This window comes from Rhizophagus irregularis, chromosome 14, assembly GCF_026210795.1.
Source record: "Rhizophagus irregularis chromosome 14, complete sequence".
NCBI classification, from domain to species: Eukaryota; Fungi; Glomeromycota; class Glomeromycetes; order Glomerales; family Glomeraceae; genus Rhizophagus; species Rhizophagus irregularis.
Genome location: NC_089442.1, coordinates 3,923,394 through 3,947,197, shown reverse-complemented (window position 1 = coordinate 3,947,197; position 23,804 = coordinate 3,923,394). Strand labels below are relative to the sequence as shown.

The following is a 23,804-nucleotide window of genomic DNA, read 5'->3' as shown; positions in this document are numbered from 1 at the left end:
TATAATATAAAATTTCATTCAAAGATAAAAAACATGCTTGAAAAAATTTTTTAATAAAAGCTTTATTAGGAATAAACTAGAAACAATGAATTAAAGAAATTTTTTCTTAAATTTATTAACCTTTTTTAAATTTTTTTTTATTCCAAAAAAAAAAAAGTAATTAACCTAAAAAAATGCAAGAATTCCGTGAATTTCATACTCAAAATTCAATTATAAAAAAAAACCAGTATAAAATGCAATTTAATTTCATTAATTTAGAGAAATAATTCAATCAAGATGGTTCGACTAAATTCTCCACTAGCAGAAACGTCAAGTGCAAGAGATTATATTGACATTATGAGCGAAATAAAGAAACTTGAAGCATTTTACCATGAATTTGAAGAAAATAATCCAACAATTATTGTTTTTGGTGATCAATCGAGTGGCAAAAGTACCGTTTTACAACGTTTAACTGGTGGTTTACCATTGCCAAGGTAAAGAAAAAAAATTATAATTTATTTTATTTCATTTTTTTTTAAAAAAAATTTCTTCATAATAGGGGATCCACAAAAAGTACAGTCGCCCCTTTCAAAATTCGTATGTTACAAAGTGAAGAACCATTACATAAAATATCTTTACGTTACGTAGAAAACAAAAATCGTGAGCCGATACATCCAAGTGAAGTTGATTTTGCTGTTATAACAGATTTGGATGAGTTAGAAATAGAAGAAAAATTGCGCGAAGCTCAACGTTACGTACAGAATCCGAGTATTAATTTTAAAAATGAACGATTGCCACCTGATGATGAGCTATCTTATACAAAAAATGTTGTATGTGTTACAATCAGTGGTCCAGAACAGATGTACAATTTATCTTTGGTCGACTTACCCGGTAAATAGAAAAAATTAAGGGGAGGGAGATGCAAAAATTTCATTATTTAACGTCTCTTTTTACGCATTATTTAGGAATTACAAGAAGTGATGAAAACAATGAAGCTTTTGTGTTATCTTTGGTAAATGAGTATATTAAAAAAGAATCAACAATCTTGGTTCCTGTATTTCAGGCAACTTCTGATATAGCTACACAATGCGCGTGTCGTCTTGCGCGTGAAACAGATCCAAACGGTCAACGTACAGTAGGTGTCCTAACAAAGATGGATCGTATCGTCGATCATCAAAGTGATGACGAAAAACACCTTGAACTTGCTACTCTTGTAAAAGGTCAAGGACTTGTAAATGGTACTTATGTTATAAGAAATCCTTCCAGTGTTCTTTCAGAAATCCATGAGGATCCAGATGAATTGGAAAAGGAAACAATTAGAAAACTTAAACAACATATAATCTGGGAAGATGTGCCATTTGATCGATTCGGATTGCAAAATCTAACGATGAAATTAAGTGATTTACAAAGAAAAGAACATAAACGGTCATTGCCAAAAATTCGTTCTTTTTTGGAAGATCGAAGAACTGAATTTGAAGAAAAATTAAATGCACTTCCACTACCATTAGATACAAATTCAATTATACATTACTTATCCAATAAAGTAATGAATACTCAAGTACCATTACTTGCTGCAATAGCAGGGACGATAGTTTGCATGTATTTTAAAAAAAAATTATATTAATATATATTATATATTATATTATATACGTATATATTTTTGATTTATCGCTTGAAAAAGAAATAAATTTTTTTTTATAACAAAATGATTCTTCAACCTCTTATTCATTATGTTATGTTTAGTCACCTAGTCCTAAATTTATATTTAATAAACTTTATATTACGACCTTACCATCATTTTATCCATCATTTATCCACCGGTAAATTTAAAATGAGACCATAGTTTCCAAATTCAGATTAAGCTTACCTCATTATAGAAACAAAGAGATCTTCGCACTGATTAAAAGCTAAAAATATATGCAAAATTATGCAAAAAGGTACCTTATCATAATGGATAAAAAAAAATCAATTGAAAAATTTTTTTTTTTAATAAAATCCGTTTAAGGAATAAATAATGAAAATTGTAACTTAAAAAATCTTTTTAAGTACGAATAAAAAAAAATTTCATTATAAAATACAACTGAACTTCATTTCCCTTCCTTAAACAAACTATTATTTTTTATCTACTATACATTATTAAAATTTTGCTTTTTTACTGAATTTGCAAAGAAAAATTAAGCAAAATGGTGGGTCACCGACTAAATTCTCCACTAGCAGAAACACCAAATGCTAAGGATTATATTGATGTTATGTGTGAAATAAGGAAACTTGGCATTTTCAATGAATTTGAAGAGAACACTCCAACTATTGTTGTATTTGGTGATCAATCAAGTGGTAAAAGTTCTGTTCTACAACGTTTGACTGGTGGTTTACCAATGCCAAGGTAAGAAAAAAAAAGAATTATTTTTTTAAAATAAAAAAAACAAAATTCTTATGTAATCATAAACAGGGGATCCACAAAATGTACGGCTACACCTTTCGAAATACGTATGTTACAAACTGAGGAACCGTTACGTAAAATCTCATTACGTTACATAGAAGATAAAAATAGTAAACCGATAACTCCAAGGGAAATCCCGTTTGCTATTATAACAGATTTGGATGAGGATGAAATAGAAGAAAAATTGCGCGAAGCTCAACGTTACGTACAGAATCCGAGTATTACAGATGTTGAAAATACACGATTGCCACCTGATTCCGATGAGTTAGCTTTTACAAAAAATGCTGTATGTGTTACAATCAGCGGTCCAGACCAGATGTACAGTTTATCCATGGTCGACTTGCCAGGTAAATAGAAAAAGTAAATGGTGGAATGAAATTCAAAAATTTAATACGTTTTTTATGCCTCATTAAAACTACATGTAGGAGTTGTAAGAAACGATGAAAGCCACGAACAATTCGTATTATCTTTGGTAAAAGAATATATTAAAAAAGAATCGGCAATTTTGGTTCCAATATTTCAAGCAACTTCTGATATAGCTACACAATGCGCATATCGTCTTGCGCGTGAAGCAGATCCTACCGGTCAACGTACAGTGGGCGTCTTAACGAAAATGGATCGTATTGTCGATTATCCAAATGATGACGAAAAACATCTTGAACTTTCTACTCTTGTAAAAGGTCAAGGGGAGCACAAACTTGTAAATGGTACTTACGTTATAAGAAATCCTACCAATTCAGAAATGCGTGAGGATCCAGATGAGTTGGAAAAAGCGACAGTCAGAGCTCTTAAACAGAATAGGATTTGGAGAGAGGTGCCATCTGATCGATTTGGTTTACAAAATTTGACTATAAAATTAAGCGATTTACAACGAAAGGCACATGAACGGACATGGCCAAGAATACACCCTTTTTTGGAAGATCGTAGATCTGAATTTCAAGAAAAATTAAATGCACTACCACTACCACCCGATGGAAATCCTACTAACCGGTTCTTAGAATTAATTGGAATATTTGATAAATTGTTCACTTCTCATGCAAATGCTGAAAATGTAGATCATAAGTTATATCGTGGTCAACAATGGAATTTTGGTCAATTTGACCAAGCATTATTGAACACTCGTCCAAGATATAAACTCGCGTTTGACGGAGAGTCAATAAACGAAATGTTTGATCCTATAAAACCCGGTTCATTACAGTATCGTGGATGGACACAAAAATTAAAAGATGAAATTATGGCTGATAACTGGGGTGGGACGGATGATAGTTATTCTAGTGAGTATGTTTGGGAATTAGATCAACTATGTGAAACTGTACAAGAAAGTCAAGGTGGTCAATTGGTTGGGTATTTTCCATATAAAGCCGTAGTTGCTATTGTTGCGAAACATCAAAAAGATTGGTCGGTGATTTCAACCAAATTGTTAGATAAAAATCACGATTGGGTCAGGCAATTCGTTGATGAAATGGTAGAATCGATCTTTAGAGAATTTCCAAATGCTGTCGAAGAAATTAGGTGAGTATTACAATCCTTTCTTACGTAGCCTGTGACAGATCAATTTACTTAAAAGAAATTTTAATAATAATTAAACAGGAGAATTTTACGTCATTTATTAAAACAATGTAAAGATGAAACATTGAAACACTTAAAGGACCTTCATAAAATGGAACACATGTCAGCTAGCAGGGCCCTTTATGTAACCGATGAAGCCAGTCTCCTTAAAAAACAATCAAAATATTTTATTAAATATCGAATATTATCAGCATCTTCTAAACAAGAAAGTAATGATTTAAGATCAATCGTTGATTTAGGATCAAAGATATTTGATATGATGTACGACGATGATGCCGATGAAGAAGAATTTGAGAAATTAAAAAATGATCTGACTGAAATTCTTTCAGAAATGGATAATAAAAGTGATTCGTCTCGAAAATTGATTGACGAAATTAAGAGTTCTAAAATTATGTCAGAAATGCCATCAACCGCTACATTATCTATGATGTTGTCAATAAAGAATCAATATTTGGACAAATTAATTGGGGTAGTTCCTTCTAAATCTAACGAAGAATCTGTAAATCAATCAATTTTAAGAAATACAATAAGTGAACACGCTTTCCTTGCTGCTACGGTAACTTATTTATTGTCATATCAAGTAATGCTTTTACATAACTGAATTAATTTTTTCATTTTTTTTGATAGGGAGCTTTAGCATATTGGAAAATGGCTCATACAAAATTTCGAGAAGTCATTCCACGTATAGTTGAATATTATTTGGTACACCAGTTCTCTATACGTCTAAAGATGGATTTACTTGGTTATTTCAAACTAGTAGGACCAGAAGTGGACAAACATGATCCAAATAGCAATAATCTGAAGGATTTGTTAGGTGAAAACCCAGAAAATGCAAGAAACCGTAAAGAATGGCAAGAATATATTGATGCTCTTAGTGTTATTATTGACAAAGTTCGAAGAGTATCTGTAAAACAACGTAGCGGCGGCGGTAGCAGCGGTAGCAGCAGCAGCGGCGGCGGCAGCAGCAGCAGTAGTAGTAGTAAACCTCGTGGTCATCGAGTATGAATTTTATAGATTTTATTTAATACAAAATATTCACTATAAATAAAAATTTGTTTTTTGTAGCTTAAGTTATAAGTTACTATTTCTATTTGGTTTGATTTATATCACTTGTATTCCCAGCTTGATTCGCTTGATTCACTCGATTTTCCTTTTCTTCTTTTTTCTTGTCGTAAATACTTCTCTTAAATTTAACATCTTTCCTATCTTTTCTTTCGGCCAAAGACTTTTTTATCCTTTTAAATTCATCATTCATAAACAGTCTATCTCTTTTTAATTCTAACTTTTCATGTTGAACAAATTTTGGCCAATCTAATCCTAATTTTTCTTTTGGTAAATCCATCATTGCCATTCTTTCCCAATAAATTTTTAATAAATTATTTTCCTCTTCCGATATCATTTTGCGCACTACAAGTTGTTGTAAAGATTGACATAACCCTAATACACTTGTTTCAACTAAATCCATATCTTTGTGAATACGTAAACGTTTTTCCATTTTGTAATACTCGGGAGATTTTGGACGATTTTGAATCTTATTTAAAAGTATATTGTTGGTAGCCATTACCAAACTATAGGAGGTAAATCCAGAAATTGCTATAAATGGAGTCCAATGATCTTTACGAAGTTTAAAAGGACGCAATGCTTCATCTATTTGTTTTAAATTTTTTCCCTTAAAAAAAAAATGTTATTATAATAGATATTTTATTCCGCCTCAAAAAAAAAACCTTTTCTCTTCTTTTTTTTTAAATAAGAAAAACAATTTACCTGTATATGTCTTCCTATTGTAACTAAAACTTGAGAAGTTTTTACATTTCTATACAAAAATAATTGATCCAATCTCCTTCTACAATTCAAGTTAAAAGTCATTTCTAATTATTTAATAAAATTTATTAAGATGTTAAGATGATGCGGATCTTATTCTGATCAACCTATAAACTTATCAGATCATCAGCAGATCTATTATCTTTTTAGAAAAAATTTAATGGATGTTTATTAAAAATTTTTACTCGGTTTTTTCTCAATGGTTTATTTACATTTCTTTTCTTTTGGTCCCGGCACCACTTTTATATGCTTTTTTATAAAATCTAATGAATAATATCAAAAAACTTCCATTACAAACCATTGAAAATACAAATGAGACAAAACCTAATTGACAATTATTTGTAAAATGAAAATAAAGATATGGTATCGCTAATATAAATGATATGGTAAATTGTACAATTTGTCCTGTTGTAATATATTTCTATAATAAAAAAAATTCAATTAAGAATACTGGTTGATTTATGAATTATTATTAATTAATTGAAGTAGAAAATGTATACCTTAAACCATACGGATCTTCCCAATGAAGCAGAAAAGTAATAATAGTACATAAACACATGAACAAGAGTATTTGCAATCATGCCGATACTTATTTTAAAAAGAAAAATTTTTTTGTTTTATAAGTATATTTTGTCTTTCTTTAATCTATTTAATCTAAACAAAATTTAATAATAATTTATAATTTTTACCTAGCATACATAATTGAATCTTCAAGCCAGGACCAAACCATAAGGATGACAATCGCATGATGATACCAATGAAGAAAAATAATAGATTTCTAATATAAAAAAAGCTAAATTTTAGACTTTAATCAAAATTTATCAAGATTTGGAAAAAGATTTTTACCTTCTTTAAAACCAAGATCACAGTATCAAATAATTCATCAAATTTTGATAAATAATAAATATAGGTAACGTAAGATATTCTTCCTTTGGCTAAAGAAGAATCAGAGGTACAAAAGCATTCTCCTATGCCATGTTCCTGATACATATATATATATAAAAAAAGAAGATTAAATAATTATTTTATTGATATTGTTTAAACAAATTTACCTGATATCTTCGAATAACGTCAATTATAGCATATCCACACATAACAGCCGATACAATACATAGAAATAGATTATGAATTGCTGTTATATATCGCATTGAAAATGGTGCCCTAAATGACATAATATACTAATATAAAAAAATTCGTGAAGTTATTTTTATTATTCATAATGAATTAAAGAAAGACGCGAAAAAATCCACACCTTCAAGGAGACAATAGTCACAAAATAAGTTGCCCAAACACCCACGACAAACTAATTAAAAAAACCATAAATAAATAATTAGAATTAATTTAATACTCGATTGAATCACACTTTATTTAATTAAGAATTATCAAGGGAATTCTAAAAGGAATTTACCTGCCAATTAGAAAATGGTGTAATTCCAACTTTCCATTGAAACTCATAAGGATTTGTAAATTGAGAATAATCCCAACGCGATGTGTCATAGGGAATTGAAAAAATTTCTTCAACTCGAGCAATTGAATTTTTAGTGTCATTCATATTTATGTTTTTTTATTTTCAAAAATTTAGTTTCAAAAATCAATGATGAAACGAGAAATTTACCCAATTTATATTTTAGTTTTGTGTTACTTTTGTGTTACTTTGAATAATGTTATACAAATTTACATCGCACAGATTAATTTATTTAGAATTAGGAAGCCAAACACGGAAGCATGTTCATTTTATATTACTATACATAAAAAGGGAAATTATATTAAAATTAACTATTAGCAGTAACATATCTATTTATTGAATGAGTCATATTACACTTGTTCCATTGGTTCAATGTTTATAATATCTTTTTTCTCTAACGAAGAAATTTTACTTGGGGGTGAATGCTGACGTAATTTTACACCGGCTTCTTTAAGAATGTTTGTGGCTTTTTCATCCATACCATAAGATCTTTTTTATTTTTTTTTAAAAAAAAATAAATCGTAAATATATACAAATGTAACTTAAACAAGAATTATGATTCCTCACCGATGGTAAACAACTTCAGTAACTCCAATTTGAATTAGTTTAATCGAACATCCTAAATAAACGAACCTTCATAAATTTATTTTTTTTTTTCATTTTTTTAAAAAGAACTATTAAATTAATTTCATCATACTTATGCAAGGACATCTAAAGGATAATAAATAATCGTTAGAATATAAATCAACGTTAAAATATAATATTTTTTATTAAAAACTTACGTATTACAATATAAAATGCATCCTTCGCCAACTCTTTCTTTTCCCGCTTCTAATAACGCGTTTTCTTCTGCATGAAGACAAAGACAATAATCTAAATCTTTTCCACATGGTAAAGCATCATTACAACGTTCACATCCACCTTCATTACAATTTTTTAGTCCTTTTGCCGTTCCATTATAACCTGTTGCTATAACTCTACGATTTTTCACCAATATACAGCCAACTTTACGTTTCATACAGTTAGATCTAGAAGCTGCTAAATCAGATAGATGCATAAAGTAAGTGTCCCATGTTGGTCTTAATCGATCTGGATCTGTAATATTTATATTAAGAAGGTAAGAATAAAGAGGTGGTAACGACAAGTACGAATTAGCTATACATATATCTGCAAGTGACATTATTTCATATATTGATGTAGCAGTATTATAATCATCATCTTCATCTGATGCCATCGATGTTTCTCGTTCTTGTGTAATTGATAATGAGAATTCATTACTTGGGGCGTTAGCATTGAATAAATTTTGATCACTTGCAATAATAAATTCATCCAATGTTGGTTCAGTTAGTCCGAATTCTCGACAACTTTAAAACATAGTTAGTTTAGGATTTATCAAAATAATTCTATAATTTAAATTCGTGATTACCGAAAAATGCATCGTTGATAACGCATTGTTATAGGACTGTCTACAGCCAACAATAAGAAGAATGGTCGTTTCCTAGTTGAAATAAACATAAATGGGTTTAATTTAAAGGGTAACATGTTACTTAAACAGTTTAATAATGAATAAGATAAAAACCTATATAATTCGAGAATTTTATGGTTATCAATATCACAAGTCACAAAGTTATCTATCCAATTCTTCGTAACATAAAATAATAAGTCTTTTGGAGTATTAAAATGTAACGCGTTAAAACCATAATGTTCAGTGCCTTTAAGTGAAAGTAATGTAAAACCGCGAGTTGTAACAAGCCACTTTGCGATAGAATGTTTTCCAGAACAAATTGGTCCAGCAATTCCTATGAACATTTTCCAACGGTGTTTTATTTTGCTTGAAACTTAGTTGCTATTTATATTAAATTGGTTGCATTATTAATTAAGCAATGATTAACAACTGGATGCTCGTACATGTATTAACTCGAAAATTTGAAAAATGCTGGTTTAATTTATCCAAAATAATAATCGTGTGAAAAAATATGGTATATAACTTTAATTAGCATAATTATGTTATTCGGTGCAGAAGAGGAATGCACATGTCACTCGAGAAATGTTCTGAAGGCCTAAGTATGTGAAAAGTAAACCAGTCAGTTATATTTCAGCATTCATACACAGCTTGATATATTAGTTTTCTTACGATTTAGTAACAGAAAAACTTCACGTAAATTTTCAAATATTCAAAAGAATTACTTAAAAAAGAGCTCTTTCCATATTTTTAGTGGTAAAAACTTTTATACTGTACAATAAGAAAATATTTTCATATAAAACAAATAGATAGATGTTGTATTACTTAATCTGTATAGTGTATACCTTATTTATTATAATCATAAAGGTTTTCAACTAACAAAGCTAGCTAGAAAGGACATTTACCTGGTTTAAAAATTTATTTATTATAATTCATTGAAAACATTCTTTTGATTACAAAAAAGATATTATCTATAAGGAAAAACCCGACATACCGGCTATATAAAATATTATAAAGTTCTATAATTAAAATATATTTTTGTAAATATTGAAATCTGATTTGAAATAATTTTTTTGTATATATTTAATAATACATTATTGTAAATTAATATTGATTATGCATTGCATATTAAACAATGTTGTTTATTATATTCTTATACATATACTGTATGTTATATATAGTGTGTTCTTTAAAATGTATCATTATAGTTTTATTCCTATATTCATTTATATACAGCTAAGCCGTACTGCTAATTGTGAAGAAATCACGTGAAACCAGATTATCCAATAAAAATCAATTTAAAATTTTGTACCTGTATAATTTTTTTTTTTCGTAAAGAGACCTAACGAAGAAATTTATGATTATCGTTGAAAATATTATTATATATTTAAAATGAAAAATAGTTAACATTATATCAAAATCACGAACAAATTCTGGTAATTTTCTTTTTAAGGGAAAAATCATAATAATATTGATTAAAGGCAGAAGGAGTGGACTTTGGAAAATGAAAAAACTTAAAAGACTTCCAACGACCCCAACACATCTAACATCAGTTCAGGTAGCAGTACCTAAATATACAGAACTAATGTCAGAAGAAGTTGATGCAATAACGACAGAAGAAGTAAAAACAGAATTTAATAGTTGTTTAGAACCAATTGCTGTACCGTTAACACCAGTTATATCACAGCTTCAAATCAACAACTCGTCTTCAACACAACAACTGAACAATAATGATCTTGTTCTTCAATATTCAAACGCGACAAATTCTACTTCTACGACATTAAATGATAACAACATATTCTTAAAACAAGGTGCGACATTCACCTCTCATACAGATTTTGTAGTGGCAGTACAAGAATATTCTACGAGAAATGGTTTCACTATGCGTTTAAACACTGTAAAACGTAATAGGGAAGGAGTTGTTAGATGGAGAGAAATTGTATGTTCACGTTCTGGTACTCCAAGTAGTAAAAAATCCGGTATTAAACCAATACGGAATCGTCCTTCGCAACGTTGTGATTGTCCTTTTTTGATTCGTGCTTCCGTTAACGCTGCTACTGGTTTATGGGAGATAATTGCCACAAATTTTGATCATAACCATGAAATTAATAATAACGATCCTGCTACAACCGCAATCAGCAACGAAAATGACAATGATGGTACTGTATAAATAAAGTGCGTAACGTGATACTTTTTTTGGCGTAGTCATTATTATATACGCCTATTTAAGGCTTTATTAAAAAAAAAAAAATATATATATATTAAATAGTTTAAATAGTTCATTAAATATATGATTTACTCGGTTTTGTTTAAAGTGTCAAGCTTAAATGTTTCAATAATAGATTTCTATTATAACAAATTGAAAGTAAAATTAATTTGTGGTACGTATATTTTAAGTATTATTCTTGCAAGAGAAATTATAATACAAACCATACTACGATCCCATCCTAACCGATCCCATGTTTCTTTAACATTTCTAAGTCTTTGATTCTTTATTTGTTCCAATTGTTCATTATCCTTACCTCTTTTGGGTAATCTGCCATTTTCTTTGCCATTTTTTAGAAGAATTAAAGCAGGTAAATCTAGACTTGCGGCTGATAATGAAATCTCATATTCCTCAGCTACATTTGTATATAAATCCAAATCAATTTTACCAAAATAAACATTCGATGTTGTATATCTTAAAAAAAAAAATAAATAAAATATTTACTCGTGTTTCTGCATTATACAATATTAAGTAATAAAGAGACAACTTACTTCATAGAAGCTTTTGCTACAGTATACTCAAAAACTTCGCAAGTTTTACTCCATGTAGTGTAAAAAAATATTATCCAATATTGATCAACCTGTTTGCCTTTACCTTTTTCACTTTTAATGTTTTCTTCAAGCTTGTGAAATTTATTATGTTTAATATCATACAAATCTTGATCACTCAATTCAATTATTTTTGAAGGTCCTTGATACCGAGGTTGTGGCAAAACTACAAAGAGGACTATAAATACAAAACGATTATTTTACAGAACAATAGGAAAGGAAAAGTAAAAAAAAAAGCATTTAAGCATAAAAATATTCACCACTCATCGCTATTGCATATAAAACAGCCCATAATGTTTTACCAAAGAGATAAAACATAATTATATTTAATATTTTCAAATACGAAAAAGATATTGATATCCATTCTTCTGCGCTCGCTGAAGCTCTAAATTTTAATATAATAAGGGCTCCAATCGCTAAATATATTTTTGTTTCTGGTGGCTAATCAAGTTAAAAATATTATTCATAAGATATTTTATTAATTAAAGGATTCAATGTATTTGCTTTAGTTAATACCTCAAGAGATAAATCCAGATGGTTTTTAAATATAGATACATTACGAATAATGAAATATGGCAAACAAAAGAAAAAATTTATAATATAATGAGGAAAAAATAATCTTTGATATAGTTCTGATACTGGTGTCATTCTGTTAAAGTTTGGGAGAAGATCTAAAACATTAAATGCAAGTTATGTAACCATTCCTGATTGTTCGGTAATCGGTCCGTTTCAAAACCTTGGAGTTTTCCGAAATTTGCATCTCAAAATATTTTGATAAAAATGACCACGAGTTCTTTGTGTAAGCAACAAGGATAAATGAATGACGACTGGTGAACAATTGTTTGTTCTAATAATGCAGAGATAAAAATTTATAAAATGTCTGTCCAACCTTTTGATAGTTTACATGAAGATTTAATACATGATGTTGCCTATGACTTTTACGGAAAACGCTTTGTAACTTGTTCTTCTGATCAAAAACTTAAAGTATGGGAATTCAACCAGGAAACAAATACTTGGGAACAAGTTGATTCTTGGAAGGTAATTATCAATCTATATCCTGTACTAAAGCTTATTAAACTATATTATTAATGTAAAATATAAATATTTTAGGCACATGAATGCTCCGTTTTAAAAGTTGCTTGGGCTCACCCCGAGTTTGGTCAAGTAATTGCTTCGTGTTCTTTTGACCGATCTATTCGTATCTGGGAAGAACAAGAACATGGTAATGTTATTTTTCAATTTCAATTTATATGATTAGATGTAATTTATCGTTTAATCATTTTTTTTAATTCTATTATAGAATCAAAAAATAGTGGAAAACGATGGATGGAAAAAGCGCGTTTAATTGATGCTAAAGGTTCTGTTCAAGATATCGCATTCGCGCCAAATTTCATGGGCTTAAGATTAGTAAGTTATTTTTATATTTAATAATATCTGTTTCTATATTGTTTATTAGCATAGACTCGTTTTTCGTTACAATGTTAGGCTTCAATTGCTGCTGATGGTGTACTTAGAATATATGAAGCTCTTGAAGTATCCGACTTGACACAATGGACTTTAATGGACGAAATAAATGTGCATTCGTCTAGAAATGCTAATCCATCTACATTTAAAGACGCGGAGGAAAGTTATTGTCTTTCATGGTGTCCGTCTCGTTATCAATTTCCAATGATTGTAGTTGGTTGTGGGAAAGAAAATAGCGCCAAAGTTAGTAATTATTTGTTGAATCATTTACGTGTTTATAGAAAACATGTTTACAATTTTTTTTTATTTCTTTTTAAGATATTCCGTTGTGATCAAAATAGTAAATGGCGTTCATGTGAGATATTGGATGGACATCAAGATTTAGTACATGATGTAGATTGGGCTCCAAATATGGGAAGGTATAGAATAAATTGTAAAGCAATATAGTTGTTCTATGTATAACATTTTTTTTTTAATTATTATCTCTATTAGGAGTTATCAACTTATTGCAACAGCTTCAAAAGATACTCGCGTCAGAATTTATAAATTGACAGGTAATAAAGATGGGTTTAAAGTTGATGCAGTAGCAGAATTTCTCGATCATGACAGAGAGGTAATTGTGTTATAATTTCTATAGAATTCTTAAAAATGCTTTCGTTTAAATATTTTATTCTTTTACAGGTATGGAAAGTCAAATGGAATGTAACGGGCACAATTTTGTCTTCGGCAGGAGATGACGGAAAAGTTCGCTTGTGGAAAGGTAAGAATAATATTGACTATTAACTTTGCAATTATCAACATTTCATTGATTAAAAGTTTATAAAAACTGTTATTGTTATTATTAGCTGGAAATGAGGAAGGGTTTAAATGTATGGGCGTTGTATGTAATGACCGTCAAAGTAGTAATGATACAATGGAAACATAAAGAAGTATTTGTCTTTATTTACTCTAATACACAATTTTCAATTTTTTCATCGTGGAATACCACGACCACGACCTCTAAATGATCTTTGAGCCCCACCTCTTGGCATTGGAGGACCACCTTGAGGTTTTTCTGATGCTGGATTTCTCACAGTTTCGTCCACACTTAAAATTAAGCATGCTGCTTCTGTAGCAGCGGCAATTGCATTTGTTTTTACAAGTGCAGGTTCCCAAACAAACTTTTCATAATTGTCAGTAATAGATTCAGCATTGATATCCACACCATACCAAAGAGCACCTGTAATCAGAAATAGTTATCATTTATAATCATATTTTTTTGATGCAATAAAAATACAAATATCATTTAAATGTGGTTATTAGAATTACCCTGGGCATGTTTCATTCTTAGATTATTCAACATATCGGTTGCATCGAAACCTGCATTATCACATAATTGACGGGGAATAATTTCCAATGCACGTGCAAAAGCACCGATAATCAATTGTTGTTTTCCTTCAATTGTCCGAGAATGATCTCGAAGATATTTAGATATTTCCATCTTATAAGATAAAAGAATGTAATTAAGTATCCAACAAATAACAAAAATTTATATAACAAAAAAAATAAAGTTTTCAAACCTCCGTGGCACCGCCACCAGCAACTGTCAAATTATTCTTAATGCATCTTTTCACTATCATGATTGCGTCATGCAAACTTCTTTCTACTTCTGCAATAAATTGTTCTGCACCGCCTCTTAAAATGAGAGTACAGGTTTTTGTTGCAGGGCAACCCTCGAAGATATTAAATCTTTCACCACCAATTTGTTTTTCTTCAAAATATTCACATGTACCTAAATGCTTATCCTCAATATTAGAAACAGTGGTTTGCATCGAGCCACCAACTGCATTTACTACACGATTAAGATCTTCGGCAGGTACTCGACCTGCACAAAAGATATCCCTATCAGCAAAATATTGAGTTGCTAAATCACCAATCGGTAATCTTGAAAGTACTACTTTTGCTCCAGCGTTAACAATAGTTTCAAGTTTTGAATATATAATGGTCCATTCAGCATCAACAATTGCTTGATATTCCTATTAAAAGTTTAGCATTCATTATAAAATTACCATTAAAAAGACAAATTTAATAAGATAAAATATGATATGTACCGAAACATCGTCGATTCTGACTTCTGCATTGTCTTTTTCAGCTTTTAATTCTAATTCAATATTTAAGGACAATATCTTAGGATTTTTAAACGATTTTGGTTGTTGTTCAAATCCAGCATATGAGAATGTCTTTTTGAAAGCAACACCATCAACAAGTAGGGAATCCTTTAGAATAACAAAAAGTTTTATAAAAATGACTATGAAGTGTAAAAATATGTAAATATAAATCATAAAAATACTATGACTTTACCTCCATGGCACCACCAGGAATTCTCTTTACACCAATTAATTTCTCATTTAATTCTTCTTGATCCAGTTTCAATACTGCATTAACGACCATATCTGTAAAGAAATCTTCATGCGAGTGAATGAGTTTCGAAGACATAGCTGTTCCGGCACATTTCTTAAGCAGATCTCGAAATTGACTAATAACAAATAATTTTAGAAAAGGTTAGTAGAATATAATTGAGTAAAAAGATGTAAAAACTTACATATCATCAGTACGCTCAATCGTGATCGCAATTTCTTTGATTTTATTTATTGCCTACGTGAATAAATAAATATAGAATTGGGTAACTTGCAAAATAAAAAAAAAACTTAAATTTGTTATACCAATTGAGCAGCGTTTCTATAACCCTTAATAATAATATGAGGACTAACTCCATCTTCAATATATCCTCTAACTTCTTTCAACAATTCTCCTGCGAGCAAGACTACACTTGTGGTCCCATCGCCAACCTAAAATAATTTATAAAAAATCAGCGAAATCACGTGATAGAAACTAGTAACTGATTCATACTTCGGCATCTTGTGATCTTGCAATGTCGACAAGAGTCTTTGCAGCGGGGTGCACAACATCCAGGAGTTTCATAATCGTAGCACCATCATTCGAGATTGTAACTTCCCCTACACATAAATGGTATTTATGACCATTCTCTATAAAACATAAAAACTACAAATAATCTTCAAATTACCCTTTTCATCAACGATCAATTTATCCATGCCTCTTGGTCCCAATGTTGTTCTAACAGTGTCAACTACTGCTAAACAAGCATTGATATTGGATAGAAGTTGACCACGACCTTGAGACGCATCCGTTCCCTCTTTGAGCAAGATAATTTGGGGTTGCTAATATAATCAACCAAAATAGAGTTGGATAAGACAATGACGTTTCAATCAAATTAATAGATTTTTTTCTCTATTTATGTAATAATGAGTCAATAAATACAGTCAACAATTAACATAAGACGTCGTAAGACAACGAGGTATAATTCCCAATTGCGTTCTTAAACTTATATTCCTTCATGTACTTATAGAGAGAGTTGACTGTACTCACAAACTGAATATCGAAATAAATAATCATACCATCATTGGAACTCTTCCAGCCATTATGATAGTGTAAAAATTTTTCGTAATCTGATCGAAAAAAAAAGAGCGTGATTGAACTAACTGTGACCCACAAACTTATCAGCCGATCATTACTATTTTGGTCACGCACTTTAAAGCATTATAAATATGGTTCTTGCTGGTCGACTTTACGTTAACTAAAAGTTTTATTCATCATAATAATGGCTGAGCAAATTGCAAGGGGAAATCAATATCAATACACTGCAAATTCAAATCTTGTCCTTCAGGCCAATAGATCTGAATTACCAAGAAGAGATCATGAACCTTCCGGCGAGCCGGAGTCGTTATGGGGCAAAATTAACCCAAAAGATTTTGGTAGCCGAGCTCAAAGGAGTACTTTAAATGATATACAAGCGAAAAAGAAAAAAGCCAAACATGTTGCTGAGGTTGAAGAAAAGAAGAAACGTCGAAAAGAAGAAAGGTTATTTTGCTGTTCATTTATTTTGATCTTTACGATTTGATAACTTAACAAAGCTAATTTTAAATATTTTATTAATTTTGTAGTGCATTAAAAAAAGCATATGGTTATTCCAATGTACTAGCTGCAACAGAATATTTCGATGAACAATCTTATAGACCAAGGACAAAGGAAACCCGGGAGACATATGAACTAATATTGGCATTTGTTCACCAAAACCTTGGCGATCAGGCTCAAGATGTCATTCGTAGTGCTGCAGATGATATATTAAAAATACTGAAGAATGAAAATCTTAAAGATTTTGATAAAAAAAGAGAAATTGAGTCTTTCATCGGTACAATTGCACCTGATCGGTTTGCTCAGTTGGTTAATCTAGGTAAAAAAATAACAGATTATCATACAGGAGAGACAATGGATCTCGATAAAGAGGGAGATCTTGCAGGAGAAATTGATGATGAATTAGGTGTTGCTGTAGTTTTTGATGAAGAGGAAGAACAGGAAGATGAATACGGAACGTATGAGGTTGAATCAGGGGAAGAAGAGGAAGATGATGAAGGAGTAGAAGCAGAGACAAGTGGAGTGTTGGGCGTAGGGCAAGTTGAGGATGATGAAGACAAAGAGATTGTCACAGATGAAGAAAACGAAGGGTTTAAAACAGTTTTAGGACCTGAAATATCGAAATCCAGAAAAATTACCTCTGCACAGACAGAACAAAAAATATCACCACACGATATTGATGCCTTTTGGCTTCAACGTTTGGTAGCTAATTATTATTCAGATCCACATACAGCACAAGAAAAAACTTCAAGCACTATGCAGATTCTTGCATCAGACGTAAATACACGAGATTGCGAAAATGAGTTGATGGCTTTATTTGAATATGACAAATTCGATCTTGTAAAGATATTAACACGTAATCGCGAGTTAATTGTATGGTGTACTAAGCTAGCTAGAGCTGGTACCGATGGGGCGGAACGTCAAAATATTGAACGTGAAATGCGTGAACATGGACTAGAATGGATTTTGAGGGATCTTGGTGGAGAAAGAATCCGTCGTGGAGAAGGTGCCGCACGTAAAGGTGTTGTGGAGGATGCAATGGAAATTGATGATAAACCTGCTTTGGCTCATGGTCCGGTACCAGCTGCTGTCAAAGCTACGCTACCTCCTGGTACAACGGCAACACCGAAAGCAGTAATAGACTTAGAATCTTTAATGTTTACTCAAGGTGGCCATGTAATGTCAAATAAAACATGTAAATTGCCTGAGGGATCATTTAAAAGTACCAAAAAGGGTTATGAAGAAATTCATGTCCCAGCACCAAAACCAAAACCACATGCAGAAAATGAAAGGCTCATATCAATTGAAGAGCTTCCTCCGTGGGTACATGGTGCCTTCAAAGGTGCAAGAATCCTTAATCGTATACAAAGTAAAATTTATCCAGTTGCGTTTGAACAGGATGAAAATTTATTAGTCTGTGCACCAACTGGTTCAGGAAAAACAAATGTTGCCATGCTGTGTATTCTTAATGAGATGGAGAAAAATCGTAATGAAGAAACAGGTATTATTGATACAGATGCCTTTAAGATCGTATATATTGCTCCAATGAAGGCTCTTGTACAAGAGATGGTTGGCAACTTTTCTTCTCGATTACAACAATACGGTATTAAGGTTTCTGAATTAACTGGTGACCGTCAACTCACTAAACAGCAAATTTCAGAAACACAGATTATAGTCACTACACCTGAAAAATGGGATGTTATAACAAGAAAAGCAACCGATAGAAGTTATACAAATCTTGTTAGGCTTATTATTATTGATGAAGTACATTTGCTTCATGACGATCGAGGTCCTGTAATAGAAAGCATTGTATCTCGTACTATTCGCCACATGGAGCAAACTCAAGAAATGATTAGATTAGTGGGACTTTCAGCTACACTTCCTAATTATGGCGATGTAGCTACATTTTTACGTGTAGATCCAAAGAAAGGCTTGTTCCATTTCGACAGCTCATTTCGTCCATGTCCATTAAAACAGGAATTTATTGGTGTCACAGAAAAGAAAGCAATCAAACGGTTTCAAGTTATGAACGAAGTTACCTATCAAAAAGTCGTAGAACAAGCTGGAAAGAATCAAGTATTGATATTTGTTCATTCAAGAAAAGAAACTGCAAAAACGGCAAAAACGATTAAAGATATGGCATTAGAAAAAGATACACTTAGATTATTTCTTAATCCTAGTTCAGCCAGTAGGGAAGTTTTACAAGATGAGCTTCCAAGTATAAAAGATCCAAACCTTTACGAGTTGTTACCTTTCGGATTCGCTATACATCATGCGGGAATGTCACGTACTGATCGTACCACAGTTGAGGACTTGTTTGCTGACGGACATATTCAAGTTCTTGTGTCCACGGCAACATTAGCTTGGGGTGTCAATCTACCTGCACATACAGTCATTATTAAAGGGACTCAGGTATACTCACCTGAAAAAGGTCGTTGGGTAGAATTAAGTCCTCAGGATGTACTTCAAATGTTAGGACGTGCTGGTCGTCCACAATATGATACCTTTGGTGAAGGCATAATTATAACATCTCATAATGAGCTTCAATATTATTTATCTCTACTTAATCAACAATTACCAATTGAAAGTCAGTTTGTCAGTAAATTGGCTGACAACTTGAATGCAGAAATAGTTTTGGGTACTGTAAGAAACAGAGATGAAGCAGTTCAGTGGTTAGGATATACATATTTATATGTTCGTATGTTACGTAATCCTACTCTTTATGGTATTTCAACAGACTATTTGGAAGAAGACCCGTATCTTGAACAAAAACGTGTAGACTTAATTCATTCAGCTGGCATGTTGTTGGATAAATCTAATTTGATGAAGTATGATAAAAAGACTGGTAGATTCCAGGTTACTGAATTGGGCCGTATTGCTTCACATTTTTATATTACACACACTTCAATGTCGACTTATAACCAGCACTTGAAACCTATGATGGGTCATATTGAATTATTTCGTGTATTCGCACTTTCTGATGAATTCAAGTATATTCCTGTTCGTGAGGAGGAAAAACTTGAACTATCTAAATTACTTGAACGTGTACCTATACCTGTAAAAGAAGGCATTGAAGAGCCAACTTCCAAAATTAATGTTCTTTTACAAGCTTACATTTCACAACTTAAGCTTGACGGTTTTGCTCTTGTTTCTGATATGGTTTATATTACGCAGTCAGCAAGTAGAATCCTTCGAGCAATGTTTGAAATATGCCTTAAACGAGGTTGGTCTCAATTATCTAGAAGGGCTTTAGATCTTTGTAAAATGGTAGAAAGGCGTATGTGGCTTTCGATGTCACCATTACGTCAATTTAAACAAATGCCCATGGAAGTAGTTAAAAAAATAGAAAAGAAGGATTTTCCTTGGGAAAGATACTTTGACTTGAATCCACAAGAGATTGGTGAACTTGTTGGAATACCTAAAGTTGGAAAGTTGATTCATAAATTTATTCATCAATTTCCAAAATTGGAGCTTGTTACTTACGTCCAACCAATTACTAGATCATTACTACGAGTGGAACTTAAAATTACTCCCGATTTTATGTGGGATGAAAAAGTTCATGGTACGGCCGAAGCTTTTTGGGTTGTAGTTGAAGACGTTGACGGGGAAGTTATATTATACCACGATTCATTTATACTCAAACAAAAATACGCTGAAGAGGATCATGTTATAACATTTACTGTACCGCTTTTTGAGCCTCTTCCACCAAATTATTTTATTTCCATTATCTCGGATCGTTGGTTACATTGTGAAACAAAATTACCTATGTCATTTAGACATTTAATACTTCCAAAAAAGTATCCACCACACACAGAGTTGCTTGATATGCAGCCTTTACCTGTATCAGCATTACGCAATCGTGAATATGAAGCTGTATATAATGGATGGGTTGATAAATTTAACCCTATTCAAACCCAGGTATTCAATGCTTTATATAACATGAACGATAATGTCTTTGTTGGAGCTCCCACAGGAAGCGGTAAAACTGTTTGCGCTGAATTCGCACTCCTTCGATTATGGTCTACTCCGAATCACGGACGCTGTGTATATATCGCGCCATTTCAAGAAGTTGTTGATCTTCAAGTTGCACAATGGAGACAAAAATTTGGTAAAATTCAAGGTGGAAAAAACATAGTGGCACTTACCGGTGAAACAAGTGCAGACCTTCGTTTACTTGAAAGTGGTGATGTTATTTTTGCTACACCAACACAATGGGATGTAATGTCCCGTCGATGGAAACAACGTAAAAACGTTCAAACCGTAGCATTGTTCATAGCAGATGAATTACATCTGATTGGCAGTGACGTTGGACCAACGTACGAAATTATTGTTTCAAGAATGCGTTATATTGCTCATCAAACAAAGAATCCAATTCGTATTGTATGTTTAAGTACCTCATTAGCCAACGCTCAAGACCTCGGAGAGTGGATCGGTTCTACCCCTCATACCATTTTTAATTTTCATCCTAGTGTTCGTCCTGTACCATTAGAAATTCATATCCAGAGTTACAGCATTCCTCATTTTGCTTCACTCATGATGGCTATGGCTAAACCAACATATGTCGCCATTACGAATTATTCGTCCGATAGACCAGCAATTGTATTTGTACCATCACGTAAGCAATGTAGACTTACTGCCGTAGACTTACTCACTTTCTGTGCAGCTGATGGAACAACGGATCGTTTCCTTCATGCACATGCGAGTGATATTGAAGATCATTTGAAACAAATAAATGATAAAGCTTTGGCTGAAACTCTACAACATGGAGTTGGTTTTTATCACGAAGCATTGAGTAAACAAGATAAACGAATTGTAGAAGAATTATTTGAAAGTGGAGCAATACAAGTTGTAGTAGCTTCACGTGACACATGCTGGGGTATAAATTTGAGTTGTCATATGGTTATTGTCATGGGAACTCAATTCTTTGAGGGTAAAGAGCATAGATATGCTGATTATCCAATAACTGATGTTCTTCAAATGATGGGTAGGGCTTGTCGACCACAACATGATGATACTGGTCGCTGTGTATTGATGTGTCAAGCAATCAAAAAAGACTTTTATAAAAAATTCTTATACGAAGCATTACCCGTAGAGTCACATTTGGATCATTTCTTACATGATCATTTCAATGCTGAAGTTGTCACGAAAACTATTGAGAATAAACAAGATGCTGTCGATTATCTAACTTGGACATTTTTATATCGTCGTATGGTAGAAAATCCGAATTATTATGGTATGCAAGGCTCTGATCATAGGCATCTATCAGATCATTTATCCGAATTAGTTGAAACAACTGTCAACGATCTATCAGCTTCAAAATGTATTGCTTTAGAAGACGAACTAGACGTAACACCACTTAATTTAGGCATGATTGCTGCATATTATAATGTTAGTTACACTACCGTTGAGATGTTTAGTATGAGTTTGAATGAAAAGACCAAACTCAAGGGGCTTTTAGAAATCTTATCGTCAGCGGCTGAATTTGAATCTATTCCTGTTCGTCATCATGAAGATACCGTTCTTAAAAAGATATATGACCGACTACCAGTTAAACTTGGAAATCCGAAATTTAATTCTCCGCATATTAAAACTAATATTTTACTACAAGCTCATTTTTCAAGAACACAATTACCACCAGATTTGCAATCTGATCAAACAGCTGTGTTGGGTAAAGTTATTCCTTTGATTCAATCAATAGTTGACGTAATAAGTTCCAGTGGATGGTTAAAACCTGCATTAGCTTCTATGGAATTAGCACAGATGTGTGTTCAGGCTCTATGGGATAGTGAATCACCATTAAAACAAATACCTTATTTCATGGCAGATGTTATTAAACGCTGTGAAGAAAGAGAAATTGATAATGTTTTTGGCATTATGGAACTCGAAGACGATGAACGAAATGAGATACTTCAAATGGATGGACGACAATTATATGAAGTTGCTCGCTATGTTAATCGATATCCCAGTATCGATGTCAAGTTTGGTATAAGGGACGAAGATGAACTTGTTGCAGGTTCTCAAGGTGCTCTTGATGTGAAACTTATTCGTGAAGTTGATGAAGAAGATGATGAAGTTGTAGGACCGGTAATTGCTCCATTTTTCCCTCATAAAAAAGATGAAGGATGGTGGATTGTTATTGGTGACACGGAAAAGAATTCATTACTTGGCATTAAACGTGTTACTTTAAACAAATCTCTTAGTGTAAAACTAGATTTCACATGTCCATCAGAAGCTGGTGAACATTCATTAAAATTATTCTTTATGTCAGATTCTTATTCAGGATGTGATCAAGAATTTGATTTACCAATCAAAGCACAAGAAGGAGCAGAAGATAGTGAAGAAGAAGATGAAGCAATGGAAACTTAAATGAAAAAATTAGCGTTATTTATAAATTTTTCGGTTTTTGATCGATTAGTATTAATTATTTAGAAAATTTACATTCATATACATATCGCTTAATCAACATTAAAAAAAAAATTTTTTTTTATTATTCAAATTAATAAATTTAAAACAGTTTTTCAAAATTTTAATTTATCTTCTGAAATAACAACATTTATCTGTACTAATAAAATAATGAATTTATAATAGTGATGCCGACTTAACTGAAATCAAAAATTGTTGTTTTTGCTAATTGTTACAATTGTTTAAAGCCATAATAAAGTTAAAATGATAGTTTTGTTAAAAAGTTAAATACGCATCTGATAACAAAATTGTTTATTATAGAATAATTTGTCATTATTATATATCCTTATAGGATCACACTGTATTTTTTTTACATTTATTGAATAGCTTTATTGATGATATATATAATAAATGAA

The 23,804-nt window shown here is 31.6% G+C and overlaps 8 protein-coding genes across 8 annotated transcripts; 4 read left to right on the top strand and 4 right to left on the bottom strand.

The window, feature by feature from the left end:
- Positions 1-276: 276 nt before the first annotated feature.
- Positions 277-1,603, top strand: OCT59_006562 (uncharacterized protein; the record flags this gene model as incomplete). Its single annotated transcript, XM_025319983.2, has 3 exons — positions 277-473; positions 539-870; positions 945-1,603. The coding sequence occupies 3 exons, from the start codon at positions 277-279 to the stop codon at positions 1,601-1,603; spliced, it is 1,188 nt and encodes a 395-aa protein (XP_025172451.2).
- A 478-nt stretch (positions 1,604-2,081) lies between these two features.
- Positions 2,082-5,079, top strand: OCT59_006561 (uncharacterized protein). Its single transcript, XM_066141333.1, has 5 exons — positions 2,082-2,362; positions 2,429-2,766; positions 2,845-3,931; positions 4,010-4,544; positions 4,616-5,079. The coding sequence occupies exons 1-5, from the start codon at positions 2,163-2,165 to the stop codon at positions 4,991-4,993; spliced, it is 2,538 nt and encodes an 845-aa protein (XP_065998131.1). The 5' UTR covers positions 2,082-2,162; the 3' UTR covers positions 4,994-5,079.
- Positions 4,539-7,361, bottom strand: OCT59_006560 (uncharacterized protein; the record flags this gene model as incomplete). Its single annotated transcript, XM_025319981.2, has 9 exons — positions 4,539-5,657; positions 5,753-5,831; positions 6,022-6,230; positions 6,310-6,397; positions 6,499-6,587; positions 6,656-6,790; positions 6,862-6,987; positions 7,062-7,112; positions 7,218-7,361. The coding sequence occupies 9 exons, from the start codon at positions 7,359-7,361 to the stop codon at positions 5,076-5,078; spliced, it is 1,503 nt and encodes a 500-aa protein (XP_025172448.2). The 3' UTR covers positions 4,539-5,075.
- A 216-nt stretch (positions 7,362-7,577) lies between these two features.
- Positions 7,578-9,083, bottom strand: OCT59_006559 (uncharacterized protein; the record flags this gene model as incomplete). Its single annotated transcript, XM_066141332.1, has 7 exons — positions 7,578-7,763; positions 7,842-7,893; positions 7,972-7,985; positions 8,057-8,369; positions 8,553-8,638; positions 8,701-8,772; positions 8,854-9,083. 7 exons carry the CDS (start codon positions 9,081-9,083, stop codon positions 7,625-7,627), a joined length of 906 nt encoding a protein of 301 aa, XP_065998130.1. The 3' UTR covers positions 7,578-7,624.
- Positions 9,084-10,927: 1,844 nt separating this feature from the next.
- OCT59_006558 (uncharacterized protein) lies at positions 10,928-12,215 on the bottom strand. Its single transcript, XM_025319978.2, has 5 exons — positions 12,067-12,215; positions 11,811-11,991; positions 11,494-11,728; positions 11,167-11,416; positions 10,928-11,082 (listed from the first exon to the last, which is right to left on the bottom strand). Exons 1-5 carry the CDS (start codon positions 12,196-12,198, stop codon positions 11,032-11,034), a joined length of 849 nt encoding a protein of 282 aa, XP_025172445.1. The 5' UTR covers positions 12,199-12,215; the 3' UTR covers positions 10,928-11,031.
- A 179-nt stretch (positions 12,216-12,394) lies between these two features.
- OCT59_006557 (uncharacterized protein) lies at positions 12,395-14,315 on the top strand. Its single transcript, XM_066141331.1, has 8 exons — positions 12,395-12,588; positions 12,661-12,772; positions 12,851-12,957; positions 13,036-13,257; positions 13,333-13,433; positions 13,507-13,627; positions 13,696-13,774; positions 13,860-14,315. Exons 1-8 carry the CDS (start codon positions 12,427-12,429, stop codon positions 13,937-13,939), a joined length of 984 nt encoding a protein of 327 aa, XP_065998129.1. The 5' UTR covers positions 12,395-12,426; the 3' UTR covers positions 13,940-14,315.
- On the bottom strand, positions 13,932-16,493 carry OCT59_006556 (T-complex protein 1 subunit eta; the record flags this gene model as incomplete). Its single annotated transcript, XM_066141330.1, has 10 exons — positions 13,932-14,233; positions 14,323-14,494; positions 14,574-15,029; positions 15,105-15,269; positions 15,355-15,529; positions 15,596-15,648; positions 15,717-15,842; positions 15,904-16,010; positions 16,079-16,232; positions 16,470-16,493. The coding sequence occupies 10 exons, from the start codon at positions 16,491-16,493 to the stop codon at positions 13,986-13,988; spliced, it is 1,680 nt and encodes a 559-aa protein (XP_065998128.1). The 3' UTR covers positions 13,932-13,985.
- Positions 16,494-16,638: 145 nt separating this feature from the next.
- Positions 16,639-23,591, top strand: OCT59_006555 (uncharacterized protein). The gene is made up of 2 exons (XM_025327205.2): positions 16,639-16,932; positions 17,016-23,591. The coding sequence occupies exons 1-2, from the start codon at positions 16,673-16,675 to the stop codon at positions 23,350-23,352; spliced, it is 6,597 nt and encodes a 2,198-aa protein (XP_025172442.1). The 5' UTR covers positions 16,639-16,672; the 3' UTR covers positions 23,353-23,591.
- The last annotated feature ends 213 nt before the right edge of the window (positions 23,592-23,804 follow it).